The sequence below is a fragment of the Aphelocoma coerulescens genome, chromosome 8 (assembly GCF_041296385.1).
Source record: "Aphelocoma coerulescens isolate FSJ_1873_10779 chromosome 8, UR_Acoe_1.0, whole genome shotgun sequence".
Classification (NCBI taxonomy): domain Eukaryota; kingdom Metazoa; phylum Chordata; class Aves; order Passeriformes; family Corvidae; genus Aphelocoma; species Aphelocoma coerulescens.
The window spans coordinates 16,073,786-16,100,206 of NC_091022.1; the positions used below are offsets into that span (position 1 = coordinate 16,073,786).

The following is a 26,421-nucleotide window of genomic DNA, read 5'->3' on the forward strand; positions in this document are numbered from 1 at the left end:
GGAGTTCAAGTGTTTTCATTCTTAATTGTCTGCTATGATTCACCCTCAGCTGAAGCTGCACAAAAGGGGAAAGCCACTCCAATTATCAGGACTGCCAAGTTTTGTAACTTCCAGCACATTGATGTAGCACATTACTGGGTAATGTACTAATGCTGTGAATGTGACGTGCGTAAGAAGCCTTTTATAAGCAGCTACTTATTGCAAGTGCCATCTCTTATCTTGGGTGAATTGCAAACACTTTTAATAGATAGTAGATCTTAATTAATATTTCTTCAGTGTGTGATGATCTAAATCTGTTCCACTGGCATCCTCAGGCTTCATATATCCAGTTTCAGCATGTTTGTGGAGGCAGTTGGATTTGATAACACGCGAGTTACGTGTAATCACCAACCCAGCATTGTGGGTCTGCCTTCTCAGTGTTAGATTTGTTATTGTTGGAGAGGGGCAGATGTGAAAAGACTGACTGCTCAAAAATTATGTGAAATTTTGTATAGCTCCTGGAACTTTGATTTCCTGTTGTCTTGTTGCTGAGTTTGAGTTTTGATGAGTCTTACATAATAAAATTATTTTCAATTTCCCATGGTAATTTTATAGTTACATGGCAGTAAAAGTTTGATTATCTTCTGTCATAAATATGTAGATAACACAGGGTCCACTGGTGCTCTGTAACTGATATCTGTTTGATGGGAATATTCTTCAGTAGGTATTTATGCATTTAACTTCTTGGTAGTACCTTTTATTTAGGTGTGTCTCAGATTGAAACAAAGAAACCCCCTACGTAACTGCTGACATCATTTCCCTTTGGAAATGGAAATCTCTAGGATCACTGAGGGAGGGGATTATGATTTGACTAACTCTCAACTTAGGATTTCTCAGGATCTGTATTCCAGAAATGAAGCTCTCTGAGCTCCGAATGTGGTCATGTAGAAATGTAAGGATTTGTTTTAAGTGTGGCACTGTAGTGGAAAATGGTTGTTGAATCCACTACAATTAAGTTTTCCTATTACCTTCATTTAACACTAAATTGATCTTTGTACTAAAAGACTTTTTTTAGTTCCTTCATTCTAAACCAGTATTTTACTTATTAGTTGTCATGGTTTGAGCCCAGCTGGCAGCTACACAGCACACAGCCACTCATGCACCCCATCCCACCCCCCAGAAGAATGGAGAGGAGAATCAAAACTAAAACTTCTAGGTTGATAAAAGAACAGTTTAATAGCTTAAATAAAGTAAAATATAATGATAAGAAACAATAATAATAACAAAGGGGAAAAAAACCTCAAGTGATGCACAATACAGTTGTTCACCACCTGCTGACTGATGTCAGACCCTGTCCCTGAACTCCTATCAGCCCCACTTCCAGGTAATTCCCCATTTTATACACTGGGCATGATGTTCTGTAGTGTGGAATATCCCTTTGGCCAGCTCAGGTCACCTGTCATGGCTGTGCTCCCTCCCAGCTTTTTGTGCACCTCCTCACTGGCACAGCATGAGACACCAAAAAAGTCCTTGACTTAGGATAAACATGACTTAGCAACAATCAAAACATCAGTGTGTTATCAACATTGTTCTCATATTGAATCCAAAACACTGCACCATACCAGCTACTGAGAAGAAATTAACTCTATCACAGCCAAAACCAGAAAAAATTGGCCACTTTTCTGTGTGCCAGGCAACTTTTGTTGTTCATAGTAGCAGAGTGAGAACATGCACATGATGGAGTTTATTTGATTTTAAAGAGCCATTGCAGTCATGGTGAAAGTTTTCATGCTAATTTGTTATCTTTTCATCATTAACCTAAAAAGTTGTCACCAGTTACCTAAAGAAGCACATGGAAATCTTGTGGCTTCAAAATTGCCATTCTCCTGTATTAATTCATCTCTTTGAGTAAATCACCCATTCTGTACCTCCTATTACTTAACACAGCACTTGCTATAGTCCTGTGTGAACCTTGTGCCCTCTAAACTATTGCTGGTGCAAGATTCTGCCCCTGTGAAGAGCCTTGCACCAGCTATACTTCAGTTTCCAAGTTAATCAGAAAATGGGTTCCTGTGTTTAGAAACTCCCTTTTTCCAGTTAGGTATTTCTCAAAAAATCTCTTCAGAAATCACTCTGTCTGTGTTTTTGGTTTGTAAGGCCTTGGCCAATGATGCTGCTCTTCTTTACAGGAGAAAATAAGACTGACAAAATAAGACTGCTTTTGAGCAATATTGAAGAATTGGTTCTACATGAAAAGTCTCAGTGCAAGTCTGTTGGGTTTGATGGCCAGTTAGAGTTATAAGTGAAGTTAAATACACTGTACTCATTAAGACGTATTATAAATTCACATAACTGTATATTTTAAAATGCTTGTATTCATAGTGCCAGATAGGCAGTCTGATTAGGATCACAGGGGCACAGGATTGAAGATTGATGGGATCTCTGCAGCCAGTGAATTGTATCTTGATCCAGAACTGGAACTTTGACAATAAAATGTTCATTTTCTGTATGAACAAGTTGATTGCTCTCTAGTGGCTTGGAATTAGAAGAATTTTATTATTTTTCACTTTTCCAGATGTTTTTGGTGTCCTCTGTGTGTGTGTCCTATCCCTTCTTGTTTCACATCTTTGCCTTCCCTGTTGGTATTTCCTGTTCTTGTCCCAACATCCCCTTCATATTTTCTGTTAGTTGGTCTTTCAGTTAAATTATCCACTTGGCTAAAAGCTAGGTAAATCTCACAAAATTTAAGTTTTTTGTTAATCACAAAGTTTCTCCCATTTCCTCATTTGTTTGGAGGCTCTGTAGGACCTAGTGATTTTACACGGTCAGAAAGCCACAGTTCAGCATTCGTGGTGTACTTAAGCAAATATAGCAGGCCTCCAGTGTTGGAGAAAAGATGGATTTGTGAGAAATCTGAAATAGGTTTGGTTTAGATGGATTCTGTACATTTATTAAACTTCAGGCAAAGTACTAAAAGTTTGGGAAGGGTACAGACTTGACTTTCTTCCTCAGTCAGATCACACTTCAGTTTTCACAAAGCTGTTCTCATTTATCCCTAATAACCATCTCTTCTCTTTTTATTTTTTTCTTTAAACCTTCAAGGCAACAGGAAATCAGGTGGTTCCAAGGCTGCCTGTTGGGCTTATTTAAGTATCACCTGGCAGAGCTGTGCAAAGCACCAGGAAGTAATTGAGATTGGATGGAAATGTGGCCCCCTTTAGTCTTCTACCCATAACAGTCCTTGGCTGTGCTTTATGTAAATAATACTTTGCCAGAAGGATACAAAGAGAGATGATGTGAATTTTGGCTTTATCCAAACTGAATGAGGGATCTAGAATGACAGATTTTGGACCATTTCCAAACAGTGTCTAAAATTAAATGCATTTCCCTCATAATTCAAATTGTCTTAGGAAAAAAAAAATAAAGAAAAAAACCCCACAACCAAACAAAAAAATCAAAACAATAAACCAAACACATCATCACCTTAGAGAGGAATTGATTAATAACAATACAGAAATAACTGTGGGACTTCATTTTTGTTTACTACCAACCTCATACAGTAGATTATTCAGAAGCACAATCTATTGTGATAAATTCTGTTAGGATGGTTGACAGCAGAGCTTGATACAGCGAGTTCCCTTTGGAGAGTGCCACTCACTCACATGAAAGTAATCCCTTAGATGCATAAACAGCAGATTATTGTGAGAAATTCCCATCAAAATACATTCACAAATTTCAGAGGTACAGCATATTGTGGTAGGTAGGTCAAGTCCTCTTCAAATTTGCTTTAAATGAGATCATATTTTGATGTTTTATTTGGTTTTGGTATGCTAGATTAACATTTGCCTGGGAAAAAAAAAAAAAGTAAAGTAATAGGTAACATCAAGGATAGCTTGTTACATCTGTAAGCACAGTTAGCTGCTGGTTTAATGGCCCTGAAGTAGAAATCCTTTGTGAAACATAATAAACTTCCATGAAGCTTCTTAGTTTATTAAAAACACTAACTACTGACTGAATTTTTTTCCCTCCTTCTAAAGTCTTGGCTCTCTAGGTTTTCCATAGTGTATGTAAGCAGGATTGAGGGTTTTTGCCAGAGGTTGATAATGTTGTATTGCTAGGTAGTTGTATATTTTTATTTTAAGGACCTGTGCACAAAAACTCAGCATGGCAGAAATATCTTAAAATAGCACCAGGACTGGAAACAATGCAACTAAAATGTGAACAAACCGTTCTGAAAAGCACATACAGGGAGTTCTTTGTAGGTCAGGAAAAGCATCTGTGTTTGAAAACAGTTCTGACTTGATTTGCTTTTATATTCCAGGGATATCTGACAGGGTTGTTACTATGAAAGATCTCAAAGTATTTAAACTGAAAGCTTCACTGTGTTGCTTCAACCATGTTTTGTTGCAGAATACATGGAAGTCTTTAATTTTCCCTAGATTATTTTTAAATTTCTTTTTACCATCCACTTCATTATCTAGCTGTAAATGTAGATTCAGCTTTCTTTCTGTCATGGACTAGGAGCCAACAAAGTGTTTTCGGCGAAGAAATAAAACATACTCCTAAATGCAGGTTTGTCACTATGAAATTAGGGCAAATTTACAGTCTACCATTGCTGTCCATTAACTTTTGGGTGCTATTGGGAAATGAGGCTGAAGTATCTGCATTGTGTTGTATGGAGTAAGTCACCTTTTGTTTTGAAATTGGCATAGCTAATCATTGTTGTAAGCCTACCCTCTTCTTTATTTACAGGCTAACATGCTTGCACAGGTTGTGCCTGGAGTGATCTTTGAGCCTTGCATGATGTGAAGTTCAGTGTATGCAGAGATTCTTGCAGAGCAGAGGCCTTGGGTGTAGTGTTTAGCATAGAAGGGTATAGGCTGGTGAGTTTACAGACAGTTCATCAGTCACAATTCTCCTTTGGTAGACATAGTTTCTATAAGAAATCAGTGTCAGTGAACAAAAAACTGTCCAGGAAGACATTCTATAACTAAACTTGCTTATCTAGGCAGTTTTCCACTTGTGTATCCTGGGATTTGTGCTAGCCACTGGAGTTCTTTCAATAAATTCTGAGTTGCATGAAGTTTATTTAAGCATGTTTGCTTCATCTCAGGAGATATCTGACCTCTGTGGCAATCAGAGTATATTCCATGGTGGAGAGGATTTTTAACAAACCAGTAATTATGAATGTTAAGAATTTAGTTGGTTTGGACTCATTAAATGTTTTTCTTGCTATGTTGTTAGATGTAGTTCAAATGCAGTATTTCATTTGAGTAATGAAAAATCCATTCAACCACCAGAAGAAATTCTAGGTTTCTATGCTGTATTTGTAATTAATGTGTATCTCTAAGTGGATCATCCTGATATTTTTAAGATAATTCATGTCAGTACCATGGATGAAATTACTCCATTTCATCCTGTATAGGTCTTTGGTAAAGACCTATAGTTCTTTTTGTTGGCTAAAAGTATTACTCTCTTAAGCAAATTCAGTTATTGCCTTTGTATCCTATAGTCTGTTCTATTTACAATAGCTCTGCCTACCACTGAGATACAGTGAGATGCTTTTGGAATGATGATATCAATTTCTATAATAGCTTTGGGTTCTCTACTCAGTCAAAAGCATCTTTTAAACCTTAAACATGATTCACATTAGAATAATAGTTCCTCTCAGAAGATCAGCAAAACACACAGCTGTGACTTTAAGAGCTTGTTACACCATTGCAGCTGGATGCCTTTGTTTACCCTGGAGGGGGTATTTTAAAAGCTCTCCAGCCACTTCCTTGTGCAGTTAGGGGAAAAGGTGCTCTTGAAAAGCCTCAGCTCAATTTGTGTGCTCTTCACTCTACCTTCAGCTTGTGTAGATGTTATAAGACTTGCTATTGTTCTCTTAAGATGTGCCAGTGAAATGGCTGTTAATTTTAGAATCATTGCCAGTTAGCTTTAAATGGCTTCCCAGCCATTTGAGTTGGGACATACAAGCGGTAGGTATGTGCCAGAGGTCCTTCACCCGTCCTGGTCTGATAGGTCACAAGGGTTTGGGGTGGAGGAGGAATTTTTGGCCTTACCTGACTATGTTTTGACACTTCAATATGGTTTTGAACTTCAGTCCTCATCAAGCCTCTTCTGTGACTCCTTCTATATCCAGTAACTTCACCTGTTCATGTTGTACATGGGTTTATGAACGAGCCCTTTCAGTGAAGGTCTTCTCTTTTTTTGTGGCATGGTTTCTTCCTGCACAGACTTCTCATAAAGCTTTGAAGGAGTTGATGCAAAACCTTGATGTACAAATGCACAAAGAATTTACTTACTGATGAAAATGCTTGTCCATTTTGAACCAGATTTTTTTGGATAAATAACACCTTATTCTGGTTCACAGAAGGGAAACTAAGGTGAAAAGTGATTCTTTACCAGGTTGTTTTTATCTTCTGCCTTTCTGTTTTAGCTGCTAGTGTTTGTCTAAGAGAAGCCTTAGTTTTCTCTGAGAAAGCCAGAGAGAAGAGGAGAATTTATCTCAGAATTTCTCTGGCTCCCAGCATGTTTAAATTGTCTTGGCAGCAGGATGCCTCCTCTGGCATTATTCCACCAAAAATCTGCTGTCTGGTAATCTGTTGTAATTCAGTCTGCCTGAAATTGCAGGGAGGATCGTTGAAAGAAGTGTTAAATGTGTGCCACCTGCTCCCATGGTTAGGTGCTGTGAGTATTCACTGTGAAGAAGAAAAAGCTGTAGAGAGCAGTGTTCATGGAAAGAACAGGAATTGGTGGGCAAGCCTTCCCAGTTCTTTTTAAAATAATGCATGTGTTCCTTATTTGGATCAGTGTGACAGTTAAAGGAACCTGTGAGCTTTGGCTCATATCCAGACCTAAGAAAAACAACCATAATGCACTGGAGCAAAATGCTGCATTTTAGTCTGTGCACCAGCTGGAGGCCCCCTCTATCTCCTTATCCCTCTCTCTTTTTTTTTTTTTTTTTTAATGGTCTTTCTCTGAAAAGAGGGTATACTCTGATTCTTTGATCAGTGTAGAACATGTTCGCAGGCTTTTGAAACTTTTCAGCACAACAAAGATGGGCTGGACTCCCAGCCCTTGGAGAATGAAAGGAAGTCCAAAGTTCTTTCCTCCCCTGAGTGCTTGTGCAGGAGTACATGGCTGCTCTGGAGAAGATCCTGCACCTCACTGTTAGCAACACTGCATCCATAAGAACTAGTGAGCCAGAGTGGGCCAGCATGAAAGCTGTGCTCCAAGAAGAGATGAAGACAGAAATTTTCCAGAAAATCTTACAGTAGTTGTATAGTGGTGATGGAGATGTCTTCAAGCAAAACTGATGCATTTCATGCTAAGGGGCAACAAGACCAACAAGGTCCTTTAGGAAGGGAACATCTTGGATGTGCAGATTTAATGACCATTAGGAGTAAGCCCTTTAAGATTGAAATTTTACTTTGGCAAATTTAGTGCAACAGAATTACTGAACAACTGTGTCCAGATTAGCCTGGAATGTTCTTAGCTAGATGGGTTCAAAGTGGGCTGGTGGTAAAGAATCTAAATTTTAAATGGAAGTTTAAACAGGACAAAGAATATTGGAGCAGGGTGTTTGGGTCCAGCTCCATTTTTTTGGATGTAGTTAGAACTCTTATTGGGAAGAGGAAGTAAGAGAAGTGACTTTGTAGGTGTGTCATTATTAGTTTGGTGTACAGACAGAACACTTTGCTCCGTTCTGTGCGGTGTAGAACAATCACATGTTATCTCACAGAATGCTGGGGTTTGCAATACAATCTGGAGAGCAAAGCCAAGCCAGCCTGCTGAAAGCAGCACCTGCATTCCAGTGCAGGTCATATGATGGAAGTTATAACCCAGGTAAAATGTTAATCACTAAACTTGGCACAGCTGAAGCTTTTAATCTTTTATTGCAGTTTTCTAGGGAGAGGCAAGTTATGGACAACAGCCCGGAAAAACTGAAGAAGGAGTTAGAGGAAGAGCTGCAGCTGAGTAGCGAAGACTTGCGTAGCCATGCCTGGTACCACGGACGTATTCCTCGGCAGGTACGTGGTCTTTGCATTGCCAAATGTGCTTTGAGCTTTTATTGACAAGCAGAATTTCACTGAAGTGCTGTACGCCTATCTGGTGCCTGAATTAATTTAGTAGGAACATAATGCCTATTTGTATGAAAGCTATGGTATTTATCACAGCTTGGCATAAAATGGGGCCAAGGAAGTATGCAGGACAGACCTGGTGGAAAATGGATATATTTCAGGATTTCTGTGCACTGAGTAAATCTGGAAATGGAATTTAAGCTTTATTTGAGAATACTTATGACCACATATTGTTTGGAGAACACTGACATTGATTTGGTTCAGTATTCTTAACGAAAGTTAAAATGTTATTTATTTTATTTCTTGCACTTGAACTTGGGGGGGGGAGAGGAAAAAAACCGCAACAAAATCAATGCAATCACTTAAATTTTGATCCTTACAAAAACATGTTAAGGCTGGGGTTGGATTGGAGCTTCCAGAGCCGCCGGAGCTCCCCCTGCGGGCCTCCCTCAGCCCCGGGGCACGGCCAGCTCAGCTGCCACACATTCAGCACTTGGCTGTTGGCGTCCTTTTTATCGCATGAAAGGACTAACTCAAAACAGAAAAACAAGATGTCTCTGACTCTTCCTAGTCAGTAGTAATCACATGCAGTGTTCACAAAAAATAAAAACAGGAAAGCTTCTGTCGTGTAAGGTAACAATGAAAGGGCAGAATCCAGGATCTTGTATTAATGGCTTCTAAACTTCAGTGTGACTCTATATTCAGATGATTTAAACTTAAAATCCTGGGTCACTGCTTTGCCTTCATGCCTCATTTTCTATTAGCAAACTAGAAGGAATACACATGCAAAAGTGGGTCAGCTTCTGGCTGCTGGCTCCTTCCAAGAAGCCCTTCCAGATCTCTGTTGTGGGATGAGTTTTTAATTTAGAATTGGAGATGTCATTCTTCTACCACACTTCATGCTTTGCTTTGTATTTGTGGCTTTGTCTATCCTCCCAGAGTGGCCAAATTAATTCCTGTGTTTAAGAATATTTTGTGTTAATGTATTGTTTTCTGATTCTGAAAGTAATTTTTTGTGTAATTCTTTTTCCTCAAAGGTGGCAGAAGGCCTAGTTCAGAGAGATGGAGATTTTCTGATTAGGGATTCTCTCTCCAGTCCTGGGAACTTTGTTCTTACCTGCCAGTGGAAAAATACCCCTCAGCATTTTAAAATCAACAAAACAGTTCTAAGACTCAATGAAGCCTACTGTCGTGTTCAGTATCAGTTTGAACTGGAAAGTTTTGACACTATCCCTGGCTTAGTCAGATACTATGTTGGGAATCGCACACCAATATCAAAGCAGAGTGGAGCAATTATTTTCCAGCCCATCAACAGGACTGTGCCTCTCAGGTGTCTAGAAGAAAAATACGGTGTAACCCCAGTCCAACAAAAAGAGGCAAGCACCCCCGAAGGAAAAACAGAAACTGCCAAAAGGCTGAGTCTTGGTATATCCAGCATGCACTCCCCGGAGCAGAGCATACCCAGAGGAAATCTTTTGAGGTACCTTAATTTTGCTGTCCTTATGGAAGGAAATGGAGTTAAGTGTATCAGCTCCTAATGAAGGTGATGTGAGTTTTCACTCTGATTTGAGATGGAAGAGCGGACATGAGGGTTTGCTGATTTTTAGCAGAGGATCAGCAAATCTACAAAGTGAGAGCAAATGTAGACTCTGGAAGCACAACAGCACTGCAGTGACTTGGCAAATCTTGACCATGTAAGACAGAGGATTAAAATAACATCTTGCTGCTGCTCCGGAGAAGTCTGGTTTTCCATAGTTGACTCCCAAAATAAAAACACCAACTGTGGGATAATGGGTCCTAATTTCAGTGTCCAAATCAAATGTTCCATTAGAAAGTTTCAATGTTCAAAGAAATACATTCATAAATGCTGCAGGGGGATGCATAGTATAGCCCATTTCACTGCCACTACAACAGCAGTTTATGAATGAATGAAGTACCTTTTATTATCATAAGTTGCCCAAGTGGAAAGCTAACGATCCTTGCACTGGTTATGATATATTCTGACAGTTAGATATGTATCTAAGTGTTGCATATATTAATATGTTTTTGTTTGCATTTTTGTTTACCCCAGAAACAAAGAAAAAAGTGGTAGCCAGCCAGCTAGTTTGGATCATGTTCTGGAGAAAAGATTCCCATTAAAGGCTCACCAGTCAGAGAGCTATCTGCTAATAGGTATGTTTTGTAATCAGAAGTTTCATGCTTAGAATGTGTCCAGGTGGTCTGTTCCTCTTCAGACCAAAGTGAGACTGCTGAATGTTCGGAGTACTGTACGTACAGTTATATTTAATGGCCATTGTAAGCTGTGTTAGCACACTGCTTGCTCTTCAAGTCTCTGGAACAGGATTTTTATTTACAACGTACCAGCTAGTTGAGAACCCTAGCACACAACTCAGCAGGCTTCCACACCAAAAAAATGACACCTGTGCTTGGCATTAATACCTTTTTTGATGGTATTACCTTTCCTCACTTGTGCTTGACAAGAACTGACTTGTTTCACTCATGTCTTTCTGACAAAAATTTATTAAGTAGTAGAAGTGGTGTTTCATGGAAATTCTGGTAAGCACTTTTTCTCAGGGTAAACTATGCAGATGAGGAAATGTTCCTCCCTAGGAGAAAACACTACCAAGGCTTTTGTACTCAGTTCTGTTCTTCCATCTCCCTCAATCTCTTTACCCTCCATCCCTTTTGCTTTTCATTCCTTTTGCTGCTGGCTGGTTCCATAGCCACTATCATCCTAAGCAAGGGATCCAGGGTGTTAGATCAGTTGTTGATCAGGGCATTTTATTTCTCAGATTCTTCAAAGGTTTAAGCTATTGTTTCCATACTAACACACTTGTCTATAGAAGCTTGCAATAATGCATCTCTTCCCATGTGGACAAACTAGTATTTGACTTCCAAGGCTGCTCATTTTGAATATGGTACTGTTAGAATTTTTCATGCCTATTGTAGGAAGAGCTCTTATGGCAAAGAGAAAATTAAGTATTTGTATAGTGAGACTGTATTTTGATAGAAAGGGTGTGCTCCTGTGTTTTAACAGGGGGATGGACAGACATTTATAAAGCAAGTTTCTGTCCATCTGTAGCTGAATTGATTATTCCAATCCATGGCTGCAGATACTTTTATTTTGGTATTATAACAGCCTGAAGAGTACTGCTGTGCATTTTGTCATAGGATCCTCTGAGTAGGTTCTGTTATCATACTGCTTAAGGATGGTGACAGGCTGGGATTTGGAGTTTTTGTTTTATATCTGGAATCAAGCAGTAACACCCACACGATGCAACTGGCCATTTTGCTGTAGATACCAGCAAATGCTCTGAGAACTGCAGATTGGGAATGTCTGACACAGGACTCATCCCATATTGGATGCCAAGGTTTGCATATGCAGTGGGTACAGGATGAGGCATAAATACACAGAAGTATATGGCTGTGTTTCTCCAGCTCTTCAAACTAGCTCTGCTTCACAAAAAGATCAGCATTCCTGAAATTCATTCCTTCCATACTTTATTTCAGGTTCAGGCTTGACTTTGGGAAGTTTTGCTTTCATCTCAAACTTGTCATTCTCAGAAATGACTGACTCACCTTTTACACGGTGTGGCTGGAAGTTGCTGTTTTTATAGCCTAGATCAGGTTACAAAGAAACCTCCTATTCCAAGCCATGGAGGCTGTCCAGCTCTGACAGGATAGCCTATGTATGCAGCAGTGACTGGAATTACTGTCAGCATTACCACAGAATAATACTATGGTGCAGCTGTTCCATGTGTTTGCGATTTTGGGAGGATCAGCAAGTGAATGGAATTTGCTGGCTAGGTCATTCCTCAAAATATACCATTTTGCCAGCAAATAATTAACATGATCTGACAATATTATCCTTAGGAAATAGCATTAGGACATGAACCCTGGCAGAGGCACCAGGAATTGTATATATTTTGGCCTTCTAAAACACTGTTTTCCCCTACAGGTTCAAGACATCCATCTCGATTACCTGAAGCAGATGCAAACTCCTGTCCAAGCTCACCTGCATTTAGAACAGGCAGTGAACCATCTCTAAGCCCCACAGTTGTTCAGAAAGTCACATCAGAGTCACTGCTAGGGGAAGCTCTTAGAGGATCAGACAGTCAGCTGTGTCCAAAGCCTCCACCTAAACCCAGCAAAGCACCCCTGATGAAGCCCCCAGATTCTCCTTTGGCTTCCCACAGTTCTGAAGGACACTATTGTGAACTAAACCCTGCCAGGCATCCAACAGCAACAAAACAACACTTGTGTCAGAAAAACAGCTATGTGGAACATCTGACACAAAAGGAGAGGGGAACATTCAGGCACTCTGAAACAAACTATTTGATCCTTGATGATGATCCTACAATGAACACTGCAGATCCTTTAGAAGCTTCAACTCAGATGGCTGAGGAAGACAGCATCTTTTCTGTACCAGTTTATGAGATGGTGTCTAGTTTTAAACCGAATGATTTTGAATCCAAACTACTTCCTCCTGAAAACAAGCCATTGGAAACATCCATGTTAAGAAGAGTTAAGGAGCTTTGCACCAACAATAACCCAAAAATTATTGCACAGCATATTCTTAGAATGGACTGCAAGGTAAAAAATCATGCATTTTATTTTATATTATCCCAGTTTAGACTTTAAAAGAACTGATTTGAAAAGAATAATGGGTAGATTTGCAGCTAATGTAATGTTTGTATTGCTTACAGGAATTTTTAGGGTGTTTTTTTCCATTTGAAGAAAAATGTTCACAAACTCTTTGGACTAAAGGTCTCTCATTATGCTTGACTTTAGACTCAAATTCTCAAAGTCCCATATGTCTTTTAAATCTCCTATCAGTTGCTGCATACCTGTGATTCAGCTTTTCTCCTGTATTGGAGGAAGAGCTCTCTGTGCTGTGAAGCACTGTGGGAAGAACTGCTCATGACAGGAAATAGCTCGTTTGGGCAAACAGCAGGCAGACCTGGTTGCCACATGGCCATTATATATGTTGTTCAATGGAACTAAATATATTTTAACTTTTAAAACCGGCTGCTCTTTTGTCTGAATTCCTCTCTTACAGCTGGATAGGTGGTGTGGGAGAATAGCTATCAGGACTTGTGCTCTTCTCTCCTGTGAGAGAACTCTGCTAGTGGAATTGCTTAGAAAGATGTAAAAAATACAAAGAACTATTTTTCACCTTGTAGACTTTGGTCAACTGCCAGGGCTTGGAGATCAGCTACTGGATCAGAAAGACAGGAGAATCATCTCCTAATGAGATGATGACTTTGTGTAACTGCAGTTAAATCTGCACCAGTTTGCTGGCGTGACTGAGAGCTGTACCTGCTGCAGAGCAGCTGCAGAAACCAAATGGTGCGGTGGGTATCTAACCCCCCCACTTCACTGGGCTTTGGTGGTTTTTATCTTTTTAAGAACAGTTTGAGAAGCAAAACACATGGCTACTTAGTGGGCAACTCCACTGCAGACAGGGAGGGCAGTGGGAATGGTGATACTCCAGAAGCACATCTGTAGCACTCTGCTGGTGCTGCTGCACTGATGGACACCGTAGGCCTGAGGAGGGGGCAATTCCCTGGAGCAGCCGAGTGTGTGAGTCCTGCCAGCTGCTGGGGGCCTGCCAACAGCAAACACAGCTTTTTCTCTCCTCAGTAGCACTGTTGGCTGCTGCTAAGTGAGGCTTCATGCAGACTAGACAACTCAGAAAAACTCAGCTCCACAACTGCTCACTCTTCTCAGAAGTGGTAGATTGAGGCTTCTTTACTATGGTTCCAAGAGTATTAATAGCATTCTCTTAACATTTTAGTTCCAAAATTCACTTTCTCCTTCCTTCCTTCCTTCCTTCAACCCAATAACTAAATTATCTTTAATTTATTGTTAAAGAGTATGTTGCTTGAAGGTATAGGATATGCATGCCTTAGAGAAGTAGTAAGTTTATGTATATGTATGTATGCATATATTCTATTCAATTAGCTCATTATTAGACCCCATATTTTAAATACTGTAAATTTGCAGTGGAGCTAAGGCACCAACTAGCCTGCTGGAATTAATTAAGAGTCATTGGAGGGCTTTGCAGAAACAGATTTTTGGATTTTGGAGCAGGAACAGTAACTAGCTGGGACAGGTAGAGAAGTTATTTGATGTTCGCCTCCGAGTGCTGAGCCAATGCCTGCCATTTACTGGTAACTTGTTGCATAGACTGCACTGATAAGAACTGCATGATGCAATGAGATTGGCATATGAATTGGGCCAGAATGAATGCTTTGTACTGAGAACCCAGGCTAAAGTTCATATGTCTTCTGTGTGTCATCAGTAATTCAGTTTGCCTTTTAAATGATGACATTTCTAATAAGGAATCACCCATATGGTAAGCGATGAGGTGAGTATTTGCCATTTGCATACCTGTGATGGAATAGCAGTCAGTGTCTCCAGGGGCTTCGTATCATTCCTGCATCTCTAGAAGTGAAACAGGTTTTTCTACAGTGCTGTTTTGTACTGGTGAGGCTTGTTGTGCAGCCCAGATTGCTTTTCATCATTTCATAGACAAAATAGCCTGCTGATGGGTGTATCAGAAAATTGCAGGCAGATTGGTTTGTAATCTTACACCATCATATTAATGTGGTTTTGCTTATTATTAGCAGTTATAATTGTTATTGAGATAACCAGTAGCTAATATATGTTTAAAAAGCAAAGACAAATTGGTGAGGGTGTCAGCTTTCACACACTGACTTTGTAAGGCACTCAGTACTATGTCCTCCTTAGCCCTTTTGCTAATTCATCTTTATGAACCTAATTCATCTTTAGGACCCTGTGGTGTAACCAAAAACATTTTGAGCAGTTTTTTTTTAGAAAGGAAAAAGGCAAAGCAAGTGTGTATGTCCTTAAGGCAAGGAGCAGTGCTTCTCTGACAAGGATCAGGCTGAGAGAGCACTACATTTCCTGGAACTTGCATAGTAATCTCTTTCTGGAAGCAGAGGATGGAGTTTGATAAAGCATTTTGGTCACACCTTTTATGTTTTCTGATGGCTGCATCATGTAAAAAAAAAAAATTTCCTTGGCTTTTTTGTATAAGGCACTGAACATGTGTCAGTTAATGTTTTACTCATGCAGAGTTTTTTGCACTTGACAGGTGGCAAGGATAGTAGAAGTTTCTGAAGAGATGAGGAGGAATATGGGAGGGAGCTCTGGTCTTGAACTGATCACCTTGCCTTACGGACATCAGCTGCGCCTTGACCTGATAGAGAGGTAAATGTTCCTGTTCCTCATTTCCAGGGCAGATGGCCAGAAGCTCGGAGCATGGCTGCACTGTCCTTCTCATTTCCTCCAAGAATGCTCTCCTGCAAGTTTCCTGAATTCATGTGTACAGTTTATAGGAAGAGATTCCCTAAGGTCATAAAGCAACTGTCATGTGTAGTACAGGGAAAGGGGAAAGGTGCTGAAAGCAGAGTTCTTGGAACAGCTGGATGCCATCAGGTCTCCTTTACAAGCTCAAGTAACCTATAATTCAGGGGACCTTAAATCTATCTGAGGTGTGTGTGGAGGAGACTGAAAGGTAGTATCCTTCTGCAGGTGGGAAGAGGCTAGATGATTTAACAAAGTAAATTATCAGTAAAGCTTTCTGAAAACTCTCTGCACAAGTTAAATGGGACACTTAAGGTGTTCTGATGTACATTTTCTGCTTCATATTTCAGTCGTTTGATTTCTGAGATTTTGGGGGGGTGGGGGGGGCATGTCACAGGATTTGAATGTGGAGGACAAAGGGAATTTTCCAAAAGGGCAATTTTCCAAAAAGTGCTCATTCATTCATTCCTTGAGCAGAATTTTGTATAGTTAGTAATATCTCAGGAGAAATTATTAAAACATTAATTTAAGGCCTGTATTTATTCCATATGTCATTATTGGTTTTGGTGCAAAGATGTTGGTAAGACTAAATTTGCTGGGCACACCAAGACAGAAATACACCTTTGAACTGATCTTCCTTGAACACATGTAAATTTAGTAATTTGTAATCAGTTGCATAAATTGTTTCACTTACAGGCACAATACCATGGCAATAGGAATAGCTGTTGACATCTTGGGTTGCACAGGAAATGTAGAAGATAGAGCAGCAACATTAAACAGGATCATCCAAGTTGCTGTGGAGTTGAAGGAGTCACTAGGGGATTTATATGGATTTTCTGCCATTATGAAAGCTCTGGAAATGCCACAGGTAAAAATCTGTTTGTGTTCCAAAATGTGGAGTTGTTTGATGGCTTATTTAATTTGAGCAATTTCTTCAAGACTAGAGAGGACATCAGAACAGAGTCTTCATGACTATTCTGCGACACTGTGACTAGCAGAGTGCTTTTCCTGCGTTTGTTGTGGAGTCCATAATGGGTATTCTCTGTTTTGCATGAACAGGTCAGTAGATTAGAACAAACCTGGACTGCTCTAAGACATTGTTATACCCAGACTGCCATTATGTATGAAAAACAGCTGAAACCATCTTGCAAAGCTTTGCATGAAGGACAAGATGCATGGACTAGTGAGTATGAGTGACACCGGCTTCTATTCAGCATTTTAACCCTCCCTGTACTGATTTCCTGTGTGGGGAGATGAGGCAGCTGCTCTTTCCACAGCTGTGCATTGTATGTTAAAATGATTATGTAAACTTGTATAATGCCATAACGAATAGAAGCAAACAGTCTGCCAACCAAACATCAGTACATGTTTGTGTGCCTGTATCCCTGCAGACTATAACCTTCTTCCCCCATCCATACTTCTTCTGTGTCGAGCAGAAACCGACACATTGCATCATCTGCCTCAAAGACAGGGAAAAATCTCTTTACTCACAGAATTCATTCTGGCAGATTTTGCTTCTTATTTGCTTTGTCTAGTGGATCAGAGGAGGAATCCTCAAATAAAAAGAAAGGGTTTTGTAATTTTTCTGGTCACATTAGGTGCCCCTGTGCCAGGATCTTTGCAGCTCTAGTTTCTAAAGGAGTGCAAGGCAGAGAAAATAATTTCTCAGAACATTTCTCCAAGAGAACAGGTAGACAGTGAAAACTTTTTAGCCTCATGGCTATTTTTATTGGAATGACTGATTTTGAAAATGTTTAATGTCTGTGGTTTAAAAGAAGTGTTTAAAATCTCTGTGGCAGTGTCTAGTAATTCAGAAGAGCCTTGCCCTGTAGCAAGTGAGAGTTTTCCAACACTGATTTGTCCTGGTCTTCTTCCCCAGCCAGTTCACTGGAAACTGGTGGGAAACTGGTGGGACAGGTGTATTTGAGGTAAGGTTTTTGAAGAATATTTGTCTTCCATTTGAAAGATGGAAGACAAAGAGTAGTTTCTAACTCAAAAAAATAACACTGCATTTACAATACCTTCTTCAATTAACAATAATGTGTGATTTGTTACTCTATTCCAGAAACTATCAGTGCTCCACAGAACAACATAACAGTGCCATTGCTGATGCCTCTTGTTACCTTGATGGAGCGCCAGGCTGTTGTTTTTGAAGGCATGGAGCTGTGGGAAAGCAGTGACCAAAGTGGTGAAATAATGCTCAGGCACTTGGGCACAGCTCGCCTGATCGCCCAGCATGCGGAGACATTTCGCCTGACAGCAGAGCAGCTGCTGCAAGGTAGGAGAAACTGCTGCACTGAAACAGCAGCTGGGGGCTGTGTCCCTGGCCAAGTGCCCCTGGAAGTCAGAGAGAGAAATTCTTCTCCTCTTTGGCAGGAGCTGAGATAGTAGCAAATGTCCTGCAGGAAACTCAGTCTGAGGACAGCATTAATATTGTTTAAAAGCAGACAGAAAATTACTCATCACTACAGCTCTCCAGCAAGCATTTTTGCCAAACATACTCGAAGTTCTCATGACTCAATATGCTGACCCTTGGGGCAACTGAAGTACAGTAAAGACTGAGGACAACTTCCTATCTTCTGTATAATCTAAAATTCCTACTGTGATTATTACAACTAAAATAGCACCCTAAGATTCTTTACAATGGTGCAAGTTGCAACACTGAGATCCTGACCACTTACAGCCAAAAAGCAGCAACGTGTTAATAAAGTGACTTTATTTTTTAAACTTGCAGTGGAAAAGTTAAGGGAGGGGGGAGACATATAGTAATTTCTGCAGGCAGCATGTATATGTCATTAATTATATTTAAGGTCTGACTGTAATGACAATTCTAGCTCATTAGAACTGAGCAAATGATGGCCTGTCCCAGTGTCCTTAGAGCCATTTGTGTGCTACTAGAATGTCAGAGCTGGAAAGGATTTTCTGCACTGTTTTACTAGCTTGTTAAAATCATTGTGCATAAGGAACCCAGTACACTACAGCTTCTTTGGGGAGAAGACAGTTTAAAAGCCACGTCTACAGAACAAAAAAAATTGCCTGGTGGTGATACTGTGGGATTCTTTTTACTTACTAGGTTTCCAGCCAGATGAAGAGCTGAGTGAAATCTTCAAGACAGAATTTCAAATGAGATTGCTCTGGGGCAGCAAAGGAGCACAAGTTAATCAAAGTGAAAGATACGAGAAATTCAACCGGATCTTAACTGCACTTTCCCGAAAACTGGAACCTCCTCCAGTGAAGCTGGTGGAACAATTAAGTATATAAGACTCTGGAAACACTATTTAAGTGATATACTTGAAATAACCTTAGCATTCTTCTGGCAATTTGATACTGCACAGACTTCTTGCATTTCACAAGATGTTTAGAACTTTTAACTGCACAATGCACACTTGTTTTAAAACTACTGATTTCTAAACAAATTATTTATTTACTGTGTCACCAAGTCATTTACTGATCCCTTTAAACAGTTAGGTTATCCCTTTATTTCCCCAGAGTTGTAATGTTTTAATGATGCCAAGGAGTAAGGGCACTGGCATCTTAATATTAAGATGAAGCAAATAGTGTAAATAAAATGATAGATTAAGTATCTGACATGGCAGAAAAACTGTTGTATAATGTTCTTTTCATGAATATAAAAACACTGTAGATAGAATTGTGAAGTGTATCTTTATGCAAAATAATTTGCATATTTACAGATTGCAGAAACACTGAAAGTTGCAGAAGTTATCCTTTATCTGTAACTAGTGGCTCAAACATCACTGTGTCTGAAACTAGAAAATTAGTTTGTGTATGTGTTAGGACAACTTGCTTTTTTTAAGACAGCAACTGTAGTACTTCAGCTTTTGCTGGAGCCTGCACAACAGCTACGCTGCCAGGAATGAATGATGAAAGGGCAAGAACAAACAATCCAGATAATTAAAATGCTTTCAGACATGACTAAATCTGGGTGTATGTGTGCATTAAACTTACTTCTTTCACTGAGGTGAATCACTGTGGTAAGTACTTTTTCTTTTTCCTTGGATAAAGGCGAAGCATGAGATGTTATCACGTTTTATAGGAAATCAGCATGCAGTGTTTATTATACAGAGTTTTAGCAGCAAATCCCACTTTGTCACATAAAGAATTGGTGTATAAGGGTTATCCTCAGAAGTTGTACAAATATTTAAGAACTACAGTCAGAGCTGCATGTGCTTGTTGGCAGTAAGCCTATTTCTGGAGTGAGATGTTACTTAGAGCACTGAAAGTATTGGAGTAGGACAACAAAACCGACACCACAATCTGTTCCTCCCATCTACAATCACAGCAGAGGTTTCTACCATCAGAACAAGAAAGTCTGCCTATCAATCTTAACAGAAGACAAATGGGGAAGCTAATTACTTAGGGCATGAAAAGATTTTTTTATTCCATGAAAATATTCTCAACAGAGAACACTATTTTTAAACAAAGCATTTAACATTTAGGAAATCAACATGTGCACAAAAAAAGGATTAAAAAAATTACTGGAAAATGTCTGATTCTTTAAGACAACTCACGTTCAGAACTTTAGAATAAGTGATTTATAAGCTGTGCAAGTACAAATGCTTTTTCCTATGTTTAATAACCCTCATACAAGTTGCACTATCCCTCTTGAAAGCAACCTGCCTCCAAAGGAAGCAAATCCTGGTTTTAGAAAAACAAACAGTAGTGTGAAAAGAACATTTAGTCTTTTACCAGGAAGTGTTATTACTGACCTGCAGGCAGACCACAGGTCCTTAACCAGAAAATACACAGATCACATTTCCTCCTCTTCACAGAATTACAGAATCACAGAATATTCTGGGTTGGAAGGGACCCACAAAGATCACTGAGTTTTCTCGGAAATAAAAAAGCACTAGAGTTTAAAAAATGAAAAAAAAAAAAAAGAGAAAACCAACCCCAATCCCATAAATCCCCCCAAACACCCCAAACCCAAAAAACTACCTAAGTAGTTTTGTCAGTATTGAGTAATGTCACATTATTATATAAATAACCCTGTATACAAGCTCCAAAAATCTAAACTTTAGAGTTTAATAGGCCCCATAGTACACTAGGTCAAGCTGTGTAATAGTGGTATACATAACAAAAGGAATAAACCTCTACACAAGTCACTCAAATTCAGTTTTACTGGTAGTACAGTTCCTAATAACACTGAAATGAAAAAGAATCCAGCACTGCTGCATCCACATATTGCTTCAGACCCCAGAAAAACAGGATGTTTTAATTATTATTCCATAATACACTGCCAAACAGCAGGTGGCTGGGTTGACAAGCTTGTGTTGATGTAAGTATCCCTCCCCCCAACATCTCTAGTCTAATTCTTATCACCCTAATCAATCAGATGTGATGTATTTATTAATAGAACCACAAATGGGAGGCAAGACAACATAAGCAATAGGGGCACTGCAGACAACTATATTTACACGTATAAACATATCCAAATTTCAATTGTTTACAAGTAAAAGTGCACAAAGATCATTACGAAGTATCACTCAAATGTCAACTGGTCCATACAATGAAACATCACCTGGAATGGACTAGCACTGCAGTAATTGAAATTGGAACTTTATAGTGAAAAACTAAAAGACAGTTTCCATAAAAATCTTTTAAAAAAATACTAACGCCAAATGAAGAGATACACGTTTCAATGTATAAAATTCATGGATGCACCATGTATCCAGTAAAGCAGAGCTCTAGAAAACACCTACCGTGGCTACCTCAGCAGCTGCAGCACTGTGAAAAGAGCTGAGACACAAAGCCCTTTGTGGGATACTGTAAGTGGTAGTGTTGGCAAACAACAGATTTAGGCACTCGAGTTTAAGGCAGCATTTGAATGGCAAGTGGTTGACTTCTGAAAACAGTCATTAGCTTGCAGTGGTGAATCCTCTGGTTGTGCTCCAGGCTGTCAGTGCTCACAACAGGTTACCGAAGGGCTGAAGATGGACCACAGTTCTAGGAGTTTGTCTTGATTGCATTGTAGGCTAGAGCTGAGATGCATTATTTCCCCAAATTAACAAGATACCTTATGGTCTCTTATCAGTTATGCCAAACATCTGGAATGTAATGATGGTTGCAGTGGTATTGTTATAGCAGCATACATGGATACTGGGATGAAACTCTAGTGCTGAAGATATTTAAAGAAAATGATTTGTTACAAAATAAGACAAGCAATGGTGGCAAAGTGTTACAGAGAACATGCCTGACTGTCCTAGGCATGCAGGAGGAGGTTAACGGCGAGCATGGAGGTGGTACAGGCAGACTGATAACTGACACAGGGTTCTAAATGACTGCCAATAAAAGTGAGTTGGAAAAGAGTAATTAAGAAAATCAAAACGCAGCACAAGCTAAAATATAGTTTGTGCACCTGGGAAAACCTAGGACAATGAAAATAAAGCAATTTTAGGAGCAGTAGCCTTTTTACTCTGGTAATGGAACTCTATTTTCCTGCACAAATTGAAGATTTGTAATACATCCTTACCTATATATGGAGATGCTAAGATGTTAGTGACTACTAAATGTATGTCTGCATGCATTCATGCAACTAGCTTTTCCCTTGGGCCTCCCAGTCTAGTACCCCTCCCTTCCCCACCCCCACCCCCCCAGCAGCTGCATGTAACCTCCTTCAAGATCTCGCCCATTTTCTCAGAAACCCGCTTCAGGAACCTGCAGTCCAAGAGGAAAAAGAAAAGAACAAAGTTACTGAAGGCCTTTAGAAGACAGAGAAGCGTGCTCAGTTCTAACAGGCCATTCTCAGTGGCTATACATTAGCCTTGTACTTAATTCCACAAACTCTCATTAGAAATATGAAATTAGCTTTTTTTTTTCCCAGTAATCAAGTTGTGCAATGCAGTTTCCAATCCTCAGTGATTTAACAATGAGGAGAATTACTGCACATTTAAGACATTGTCTTCAAACTAAACACAATACAATTCAAAGACTTAGCTTACAGGCACAGATTAAGAATATAAAATCATTCCCTTATCAGGAGCAGAGAGTTTTCAGTAAGACATCAAGCATTACATGTGATCTCTTTTTGTTTGTTCAAGGTATCTAGAGTTAAAGCAATGACATCATGTCCAATACAGAACATTCTACATTACAAGTACTGAAAAGGAAGGAGATAGGCAGGTCAGTGGACTTTCTGTCCTTCTTAATCATAATGTTTTTTCCTGAGTACTTTTGTTGAACTTTCAGAATCAGAAAACATTTTCCCATTTAAGAAGTGAAAGCTGCCAAGTATTTGCTAAGGAAGGAAATTAATAATTTTCAGTAACCGAGTTCAGTTAGTTATTAGAGGAAAAAGATCTCTGTTTTAAGAATATAGTTTAAGTCATAAAAGTGGGAATAGTAAATCTTAAGAGATCTTTAAAACTTAAGTATTTTTTCAGTTCTCTATAAAAACTAAGTATTCCACAGAACAAGGAGGAATCCTGGTCTTTTTCAGTTCAGTAGCTTAATTGGATTTAGTGCTTTGTAAAGCAGGAAAGCAGAAGACATTGGTCAAAATTACAGACCAGTGTAAGATGCATAATTTAATGTGATCATCTCTGAAAAGAACTATAGCTAACTCCCCATGCAAACAACAGAGATCACTGCTGACTTCTGATACTGTCATTCTTTCCACGAGCCTGTGTAACTTACAATTTTTCCACTATTTTCCCTGGGGAATGTACAACTGAGAGCTGCCAGTTTACTGTTAGATATAGGTTACTGCACCTTTGCTGTTTTTCTCTAGCGTTACATCTATATATGATGTTGGCACATAGCCTTCCTCTCCATTATGTCTTCGAGCTCTTGTCCACCCATCTCCTTTGTCCTCCTCAATAATGTACAAAATTTCCCCTTCTTTCATTGCTAGAGTGCCTTCATTATGACCTGGGAAAAACAAGAGGCAAAGAAGTCTCACCATTATGACAGAATTTCAAGTCATCTTTTTCCCAAGGCATAGTTTCCAAATTATATATAAACAGGAAGAACATAAAATCTGTGCAAGAGAACATATGGCCAAACAGACTTACAGAAAATCACCTCGTCCCAATTTGTAAAGCTGAATATTTTTCAACAGCTAATAATCTTAAAACAGCAGAAGTACTGCTTATGAATTAAAGTAATTGATAAAGTATCTTCACTGATCTTTTAAGCAATTAGTTACTCAAACAGGTAATTTGCTTTAAATCATTTTACCTGTCTTCTTTATAACAAATCATCCATGCCTTACAGTCAGAGAATCTCAGTGCGTATTGTTAACCTTACCATCAAACGGATATATTGCCTTGCAATGTCCTATAGCTGGTAATGGATCATCATCTTCAAACTCATCATCAAACTCATTGGAATGAGCATGTTGCTGTGGTGGGCCACGAACTTCCTGGTTGGCATCATCCGTGTAACTCCCTTCAGGGCTATAATGCAATGATTGGAGCATGAGGACTCTGAGGAGTCCTTAGTTATAAAACTCAGAGCATCCATGCATCACAGAAGGGGCAGGTCATGGACATTGTTCTCAAATTCCTGTTAGCAGTTTTTATATTACTGTCAGAAAAAACTCATCTAGCAAAAGCTTAGACTGAATTCTGCTACAAAACCAAATATGACATACCTGTCTCCACAGAACATGGAAAACTAGTGAGCCTTATGCAATGGAATAAGGCAGTTTTAAAAGGCACTGCTATTTAATGAGCAGCTGTTTCAATTAAGACTATTTTTATATGTTACCAGAATGGCATGAAGTGACCTCTAGAAGTCAGAACCAGTTAAGATTTTCCTTTAGAAGGACATACACTTTGGGAGGATAAGTAACACCCATCACTGCTGTTAATCATCAGAGAGCTGTACAGACTCTAGCACAGGAATGAAAGCAGTAGAGACAGAATAGTGACCTCTCTCGGCCCTGGGTGACAAGATGGTTGATGTCGCTGCTGTGCCGCCTGTCACTTCTGGCTGCTACTTTACCTTCAACTTCAGAGAGCCAGGCCTTGGGGAAAAAAGGCAAATATTGGTGTCAAAGAAAACTTGATGTTAACCAGCACACTTAACAAATGCATTTAAGTGCATACAGTTCACAACCACACAGAGACTGCAGTCAGATGTCAAGTCTCATAATTACTTCACACAAAGCATGAACCTATCCTTTATGCTTAGCCTACACTCCATATTAGTGTTGAGAAAAGAAAAAAATTATAATTACATGTGAATTTCAGAATAAGTGAATAATAATATATTCTTCTGAACAGTTTACACCTTTAATAATCCTTATTCTAGCTAGATGAACATACTTGAAAATACAGCACCCCACAAAAATATTGTATCAGGAGCACTTTCTTAAATCAAGTAGTTTTTCTGGGTGCTGTATTTAAAATCTGTAAGGCAAAGTACAATTGTACCAATCATTGAAATTTTCCAAGGAACTGTTTTAGAATCTAACCTCATTCTTGTGTATTTCCATCCGAAGACGGTCCATGTTGCTCATAGTCTCAGTTAATTTTGGTTGCAAACTGCTTGGATCACCCATCTGCGGATTTTTTTCATAAACATCCTTCATCTTGATGAGGGCATCTCTAAAAACATACAAAACATAACAATAATTAATATGCCAGTATTGATTCATTAAAGCTAAAATAATGTGTATGAGATCCTGAACTGTGATTAGATACTAAGCACAGCAATGAGGAACTACTGGTCTTCACACCATGCCTAAATCCTTCTCCCACTCTGTCCTCTTAGCACTCTGCCTTCCTTTCTTGTGTTGTCCACAGGTACACAAGGACTCCAGCTGCTGACTCTTATCTATCCAGTACTGTTTCCCATACTGTTTGTTATATTTCCTAAATATATTAAATAACAATTAATAAAAAATAACATAATTTTTTTAAAAATTAAAAATAATTAAGTAACAATTTCCTGAATATTACTCATGTTCTGTTCTTAAAGCACAAAGTTGCAGCTGTCTTGCTCAACAGACCCACACATTTTTTTAATGTGTGATTTTAGAGCCAATGTTCCCTATGCAGTATTAGAATCAAAATGGGTATTACAGTAAAGCAAAAGGAAGCAATGCTAACAGAACCTACATACAACAAACTATGAATTTTAAAATGCTTTTCAATAGCCTGGCCTAGTGCATTGTCTCCTAGCTCTTGAGCACTGTTGGCTTAGGTAGAAGACGTCAAAAGAACCAGAGAGAAAACCATGATAGAAGTCCAAAAAAAAAAAAAAAAAAAGCACTCACTTTTGGTCTGTTTCCTTCTGTAGTTCTCTGTTAAGTTCATCGATTCTCTGCTGCAGTTTCTTGCGTCTTTGTTCTGGAGGGAGATGGCTGAAGTCTTCTAGTGCAGGGCCCTGCAAGCAGAAATACTATGAAATAAGCTGCATGCACAGGTCTGGGCAGCTGAACTGACATACCCACACATGGACAGTGTTCACTGGAAGCAGGATGGACCTTCTTAAAAACTCTACTTGACAGACAGCTCTACAAAAGACCGCACAGAATAAATGCATGTTCTTGCTGCCAGTGTAGTCATTCAGTCAGAGGGCTTTCTGCCTTCTGTAGCAGTTGGCTCACAGAGGTAATTCAAAATTTCTAGACTTTATTTTTCTGAAGTCATGTACCTCTTACATCCACTGCACTTAAAGAAGATTTAGAAAGGACAATTATTTGAGTCAGAACAAAAATCTAAGATGTGTATATAATAATGAGATGTATATATATGTATAAAATTGTTTCTTTCTCTGGAGTGTGTTCTGCTGTTGTTTGGATGGTATCAAAAGAAAAATACTGTATTTTGGATCTTCATTCCAAAGCACTACTACAGTTCTCTTCCAGAACTTCAGCAATCCTAGAAAACATACTAAAACTTAAAAAGTTCTAATGGATTTTACCTCAAGTAAAACTAGTTCACAGAGCATAGAAAAAGCCTTTGTAATAGAAAAATTTTTACTTAAATTTGTTTATCTGACTCAAAACTTGCTCAAATATTCCAAGTCACCTTGCTTACAAAAAAAACCCACCCCA

General features: G+C 39.1%; 2 protein-coding genes and 1 long non-coding RNA gene across 13 annotated transcripts in view; 1 reads left to right on the plus strand and 2 right to left on the minus strand.

Moving 5' to 3' along the window:
* Positions 1-19,336, plus strand: part of BCAR3 (BCAR3 adaptor protein, NSP family member) — a 96,684-nt gene extending 77,348 nt beyond the window's left edge. For 9 of the 10 annotated variants that reach the window (XM_069022727.1, XM_069022728.1, XM_069022729.1 and 6 more), the window contains 9 exons: positions 7,887-8,015; positions 9,104-9,546; positions 10,138-10,238; positions 12,025-12,659; positions 15,187-15,302; positions 16,095-16,266; positions 16,458-16,581; positions 17,464-17,676; positions 18,472-19,336. In XM_069022727.1, coding sequence (XP_068878828.1) covers positions 7,887-8,015; positions 9,104-9,546; positions 10,138-10,238; positions 12,025-12,659; positions 15,187-15,302; positions 16,095-16,266; positions 16,458-16,581; positions 17,464-17,676; positions 18,472-18,659 — 2,121 coding nt within the window. In that variant the 3' untranslated portion in view covers positions 18,660-19,336. Of the gene's footprint in view, positions 1-7,735; positions 7,805-7,886; positions 8,016-9,103; positions 9,547-10,137; positions 10,239-12,024; positions 12,660-15,186; positions 15,303-16,094; positions 16,267-16,457; positions 16,582-17,463; positions 17,677-18,471 lie in introns of those variants that run through there. The other variant, XM_069022735.1, reaches the window with a different exon arrangement.
* On the minus strand, positions 3,081-6,614 carry LOC138114077 (uncharacterized). Its single transcript, XR_011152479.1, has 3 exons — positions 6,388-6,614; positions 6,045-6,254; positions 3,081-3,825 (listed from the first exon to the last, which is right to left on the minus strand). It is a non-coding gene; the product is annotated as an uncharacterized lncRNA (long non-coding RNA).
* Positions 19,337-19,444: 108 nt separating the features above from the next.
* Positions 19,445-26,421, minus strand: part of FNBP1L (formin binding protein 1 like) — a 58,260-nt gene continuing 51,283 nt past the window's right edge. Inside the window, exons 10-15 of one of the 2 annotated variants that reach the window (XM_069022737.1) lie at positions 25,639-25,748; positions 24,835-24,967; positions 24,290-24,384; positions 23,664-23,812; positions 23,127-23,285; positions 19,445-22,073 (exon numbers count right to left, since the gene is read on the minus strand). In XM_069022737.1, coding sequence (XP_068878838.1) covers positions 22,066-22,073; positions 23,127-23,285; positions 23,664-23,812; positions 24,290-24,384; positions 24,835-24,967; positions 25,639-25,748 — 654 coding nt within the window. In that variant the 3' untranslated portion in view covers positions 19,445-22,065. Of the gene's footprint in view, positions 23,286-23,663; positions 23,813-24,289; positions 24,385-24,834; positions 24,968-25,638; positions 25,749-26,421 lie in introns of both variants that reach the window. The other variant, XM_069022738.1, reaches the window with a different exon arrangement.